General features: G+C 36.5%; 1 protein-coding gene across 2 annotated transcripts in view; it reads left to right on the top strand.

The window, feature by feature from the left end:
• The first annotated feature begins 1577 nt into the window (after nt 1-1577).
• The window catches only part of LOC105458901 (tyrosine-protein kinase PR2-like), a 23482-nt gene continuing 18739 nt past the window's right edge, over nt 1578-6320 (top strand). For both annotated transcript variants that reach the window (XM_011704507.1, XM_011704506.1), the window contains exon 1: nt 1578-1682. In XM_011704507.1, coding sequence (XP_011702809.1) covers nt 1604-1682 — 79 coding nt within the window. In that variant the 5' untranslated portion in view covers nt 1578-1603. The remainder of the gene's footprint in view (nt 1683-6320) is intronic.

The raw sequence follows: 6320 nt of genomic DNA, 5'->3' as shown, positions 1-6320 counted from the left end.
GCTCTTCCGAATGTCGTGCACGACGAATTAAAGCTTTGCACTAATGTGCATATAATGTGCTGTATAAAATATGTAACATATATGATGTATGTAACAGTTACATTATTTATTTGCATTTTTATTTTTATATATGTATTATTTATGCATAATCAATTCACTCATGAAGAAATGGATTAAAATTATGTGTATAAAAAATATGTGTATAAATGTGTATAAAAATGTGTATAAAAAATATAAGTTGTCAATTAAAAAAATTAGTGTTCTAGAAATAATTTTAACCCTAGATTATCACACTATTTTTGGTACCAAAATTTATCACACTGGGTAAAATTTATCCGGCCTACCTATTTTGTTGCGTAACTTCGATTCAAACGCATTGAGTTAGAACTTTTTTTCTTTAATCTGTACGCCAGACAGTAAGAAAGATGACTGAATGGATAGTAACACTCAAAAATTTTAAGGAAATGAACAATTTGCAAAAATGTAAATCAGCTTTTATATCTTTTCCGAAAAAGGCTGATTTTTGTTTTGCATCGCATTTCTTTTCAGAAGCGAATAAAAAAGAGTAAAGCATAGTTTTTGAAAAAACATATAAGTGATATTTTCAAAAGAAAAATACCTCATATGGTTTTATTTTAAAAAACTTTTTTTTATCGAGTGAACTAGACCGATTGCCGAACTTTTCACGTGGCTGGAATGGCAATACCAATTACCAAGTGGAATCTGTGGAATGACGTGGCTTATGATGGAAGCATAGACTTATAAGATAGACTGCGCACCCTATTGTTCTCGGTGAGGCAGAAGCTAGAGTGAGAGGGCTATGCTCCACACTTCTCTATCCTTGTTCAATCGTTGGTGGGGAGAAGAAAAGAGAGATGACCCGCACCGCGCCGCGCCGGCCGTCGTCAACCGTGCCGACTCGGGAAACAAAAGAATCAGTGAACTAGTGTGAAGCAGCGAACCTTGCTTTGTGTGTGACTGTGAAAATAGTATCAGAATAGCAAAATATTAAACAGCAGTTTTGTTAAGTCTTATAAATTTATGTTCTTTCGTTTCCCGAGTCGGCACGGCGGCCGGCGCGGCGCTGTCTCCCCTCTTTTCTTCTCCCCACCAACGATTGAACAAGGATAGAGAAGTGTGGAGTATAGCCGTCTCACTCTAGCTTCTGCCTCACCGAGAACAATAGGGCGCGCAGTCTATCTTATAAATCTATGGATGGAAGGTTGTAGAAGATACTTGTAAGTTCCCCCCCCCCCACATCGCGACCCCACTTCTTCAACCCTGTCGAAATGGCGCGCACTTAAAAATGATCCGGGTAAATTTTACCCATAGTGTGGTAGTCTAGGATTAATGATTTTCATTAGAGAAAAATTAACTTTGTCATACAATATTAATTTTGATATCAATCTGGAAAATGAAACTTTCATATCTTGTTGGATTTTAAGAATATTAGCCTGTAATATTAAAATTTTCTACTTTGTATAAGTGCATCTGTGTGCACGTGCATACGTTATATATGTATACGTATATATGTGGATGATGAAGTACAAAAATAGATCTATTATATTTTAGATTTATTATAATTCTAGATACTCAAGGAGGAATGTCTCGGAACAATGGACCTGGTCTTTACGAGTTTCTTATGGAAGCTGAGTTACAACAGTATTATCCCGGTATTCGAGGTATTATTCATTTTAATTTATTTTAACTATAGTTTATGTAATAAAAATACACATATTAGTGTAAAAATAAAACATGTGCAAGGTGATTTATCTTAATAGTCAAATACTGCAAAACGAAGCCATTTTATGAAATAACGTTTCAGACAAAAGTTGTGTAGTCTGAAGGGGGACAAGTAATGGTAAAAGTAATTCTCGAAAAAATTGATTTTTCAAAGTCATAAAAAGCCATTGCCATTTTTTTCATTACAGAATTCTTTTACAATTAGTTATACTATATGTATATAAAAATATTAAAAAATTAAAGTTATAATATTAAGTGTACAAAAAAGTTCTGAGCTTTTTTTTGTAAAATTCAATCTTTATTCAAAAACAAACAAAAATATTAATCAGTGAAATATTCCCCGTTTGCACCAACGATCTTTTGCCATCTTTCGGGTAGCTTGCGAATTCCTTGACGATAGAAGCTTATCGGCTTCGAAGCGATAAAGCCATTAATGCATTTTCGTATTTCTTCAAATCTCACGAAATGTTTATCAGCCAAATGATGCTGCAGCGACCGGAATAGGTAGTAATCGGAAGGCGCCATGTCTGGACTATACGCCGCGTGCGGAAGAAGTTCCCAGACTAACGCAAAGATATAGTCCTGAGTCACTTTCGCAACATGTGGTCGAGCATTGTCATGAAGCAAGATTACTTTACGACGTACCTGGCCAGTAAATGGCCTCTTTTCTTCTAATGCATCGCTCAAATTGGTCCATTGTTGTTGGTAGCGGTCTGCCGTGATTGTTTCATCCGGTTGTAACAACTCGTAATACGATACACCTTTCCAATCCCACCAGATACAGAGCAAAACCTTCTTGGCGTGGATATTGAGTTTTGGCGTCGATGTCGAAGGTTGACCAAGGTCAACCCATGATTTTCTACGTTTAGGGTTATCATAAATAATCCACTTTTCATCGCCTGTAATGATTTTGTGCAGAAAAATTTTTTTCCGGAACTTTGAAAGCAAAGCGAGTGCAGTGTCACGCCGTCGATTTTTGTTGTCTTCGGACAATTTATGCGGAACCCATCTGCCTTCCTTCTGAACCTTTCCCATCGTATGTTAACGTACGGAAATGGCTTGCTGCGTAACGCCAAGCTGTTCTGCAAGCTCCTATTCAGTTTGCGCAGAGTTTATATCCAGCAGTGCTTGCAATTCGTCCGTTTCAATCTTTTCAGGGCGTCCAGCACGCGGTTCATCTTTAAGACTGAAATCTCCTTGGCGAAATTTTTGATACCATCTTTTACATGTAGTGTATGACTTACAGCGTTCTCTCCATATGCAGCACAAATTATTGCAGTGGCTTCAGCAGCATTTTTCTTTAGATGAAACGCGAAATGGATGGAAAATCGAGTATGCTCTTTTGTTATTGCCATCGTGAACACTACTGATTTTTGAGATTATGTGCATCAAACGCCAAACCGTATGGCATTTTAGAAGACCAAATGTCAACGCTTTAAAACCACAAAAGGGCGGGAAGATATATAAAATTTAAATTATTTCGGTTGTATGAAATCTAAAGCTCAGAACTTTTTTGTATACCTAATATTAAAGTTATTTGAAAGAGTGATGGCAAAAAAACCTGTTTTTTCGCCCACTTTTTGGATCTCAAATTTCAAGCTTTTTTATGCCAAATAGTACTATATGATGTAACATTAATCCTAGAGAAATTTCATAATATAGCATAGGCACGGTTCCGGAGATATGAAGGTGAAAGTGATGGTTTCTCATAACCATGAAAGTACACAAAACTCTTCAAGTGTCTATACCAAGAAATAAAATATATATTTAACGAAGTGAAACATATCGTTGCTTATGGATTTTTTTACGCCGGATTTAAAAATGACCTTAGTTTTTGTTTAGCATAAAAATTTCCCGAAATGGAGTTGAAGTGACACTTGATGCCGCCTCTCACGGATTGAGATGCTTTTCTACTGTGAGTCCTCTTGTCTCTCACAGATTGGGGTACTTTTTTAATGTGAGTTCCCTTGTCTCTCACAGATTGGGGTGCTTTTTTAATGTGAGTCCCCTTGCTTTTCACAGATTAGGATGCTTTTCTACTATGAGTCCCCTTGCCTCTCACTATGCAGGGTTGATTTGTGAATCGTGATAGATACATTGTATATTTCAGGATTGGGTATTTTTATCCCATCAGGGATTCCATCCGGCATACACTTACGCCACTTACGACCGTGTAGCGGGGATAGGCTGGCAACGCGCGGTGACGGCGGCAACGACGGCGGCGGCGGCATGAGCTACGTCACGGCCGAGTCGCAAGCGGTAATTACATCGCGGCGACTTGAAATTTTGTTGCTGAAACACATACATAGCGACATAGCGTGCGAGAGAAGAGGACAGCAAATCTGTCTTCTTCTACCGCCCGAAGCTGGCCGAACGGCGTGACGGCCGTGACGTAGCTCATGCCGCCGCCGCCGTCGTTGCCGTCGTCACCGCGCGTTGCCAGCCTATCCCCTCCACACGGTCGTAAGTGCCGTAAGTGTACGCCGGATAGAATCCCTGCATGGTATTGAGCAAACCCAAGGAACCACACAATTGTCATTACATGACTGCAACAATCCGCAGTCCGAGCACCACTTTCACAAGTACAATAGTACTTACGAATAAAATTCCGTCCAGTTTTTGCTTTATCTATTAAAACAAAAATGTAGTGATACTTATCACCATGGTAACGAGATTTCATATGCGCCTTAGTCAATATAGGTCCTTCAACGGAGATGTCATACTTCTCCTTGACGATAAATCGAAAGATCAGGTGTATCTGGATCATCATCCACTTATGATCTTGAGATAATTTTTGATTGATTAAGTAACAGCTTTTGCTCTGTGATGGAATGTGGTTCAATTCTTGTAATTTCTGTTTCTTCGGATTATTTTTCTGCAAATTGTTAACTATCATCAACGAATTCGACGTGTCTTTGATAGAAAAAAAAATTATCATTTTTCGATCTTTTTTGATTACTACAACCTAAACTTTAGTGAAAGGCATTGTTTTATTGAAGAATCAACAATCGTCAAGATATGAAAAAATATCTTTCAATTTGAGTATTTCCTCTGTAATCGAATTGCTTTAAAGACTAGGTTAATGATTAATAGGGAATGTATTTTCAGGGTGCTTTATAAAGCACGTCCCCTCATAAATGAAATAGCGGTGAATAGTAGATCGTTCTCTGAACAATGAATCGTAGATGATCCATTCGACAGAATATACTCTCAATATTACCAATGAACTTCAGTCATGCATTCTTTCTTATGCAATACATCCTGACTGGAAATCACTTTTATCCCCTTGTATCTCCGGAACTGTGCCTATGCTCATCTTGAAATTTTACTGGGATTAAGGCGATGCTGGAAGGTCGGAAATACCGACACATTTCAGTTCAGTAGATTTCTCCGAATTGGCTGAACGGAATTGAAAATCCTTTCACAGGGTTGAAATAGACATGAAATTGTGGCGTTAGACGATCGAATTTTTAATGAAATCGGAAAAAATTACATTTTTTGGGTTGTATAACTGACATCAAACCATAACCTGGCTTAAATATTTCATTAGAGTAAAAATGCTGTAACTTATATGTACAAAATGCCTACGTCTAACACCACAGACTACATGAACGAATAATACAAAGCCTTTTGAGCTACGATAGAAAAAAGATATCCACTGAACTACAATTAGTGGTAATTCGTACGCGTAGCCAAAATACGGAATGGTAAAAACAGCAAACATTGCATCTAGTAGTAAGTGCCGGATCATGCAAGAGATGGCGTTTCAATAAGTTAGATAAGGACAATGTACGTGTTTAATTGAGACAAAGATATTGTAAGAAGTTTATTTGGAGGTACCATTGAAATTGAACAGAATGTTTTATCGACCTTGTGCTAATTTTTTCGACCTTCCACCCTTAATCGCCTTAATCGCTTTAATGTTTCATCTAATAATACTATTTGTCATAAAAAAAAGTTTGAAATTCGAGGTCCAAAAAATGGGCGAAATTTGCCATTACTCTTATGAATATCAGAAATAAATTTTTCATACTTTTAATGTAAGTTTAAGATTAGTGAAAATTACTTGGTGAAAAATTTTTTCCGAATTTTTTTCACGACATTTTTGACACTCCGTAAAGTTGTTCCATTTGGTGAAAAAAAATGGTGTAAAAGTTGAGCTCGATCGGACAACGGGAAGACGTGGCACAATCCTGTTAAAGTTAATACAAATATTTTTTTCACAAAAAATGGGGAAATTGATGAAAAGAATTCTGAATAAAAATTAAATGATTTTTTTAGTAAATGTTAACTAATGATAGTATGTTTTTTAATAAATATAGTATATTTAAATCGTATTTTAACAAAATATATCGTATATACATATATATATGGGGCATTCCGTTCCAAGTGTGCCACCCGTGAACTTTTGGATTTTTGATTTGGCTAAAATTTTTATATATTATAGTATCTATCGGAAGAAGTTACCATGATTTTTCTCAAATTTTTTGGTCAACATAGTCATGAGATATGAATTTTTTTTTAAATTCGCAGTTCCAATTTTCAAATGCCTATAACTTTGCGAAAAATAATTCAAA

The sequence above is a fragment of the Wasmannia auropunctata genome, unplaced genomic scaffold (assembly GCF_000956235.1).
Source record: "Wasmannia auropunctata unplaced genomic scaffold, wasmannia.A_1.0 LD334252.1, whole genome shotgun sequence".
NCBI classification, from domain to species: domain Eukaryota; kingdom Metazoa; phylum Arthropoda; class Insecta; order Hymenoptera; family Formicidae; genus Wasmannia; species Wasmannia auropunctata.
This window is presented reverse-complemented; position numbering and strand designations above follow the sequence as displayed.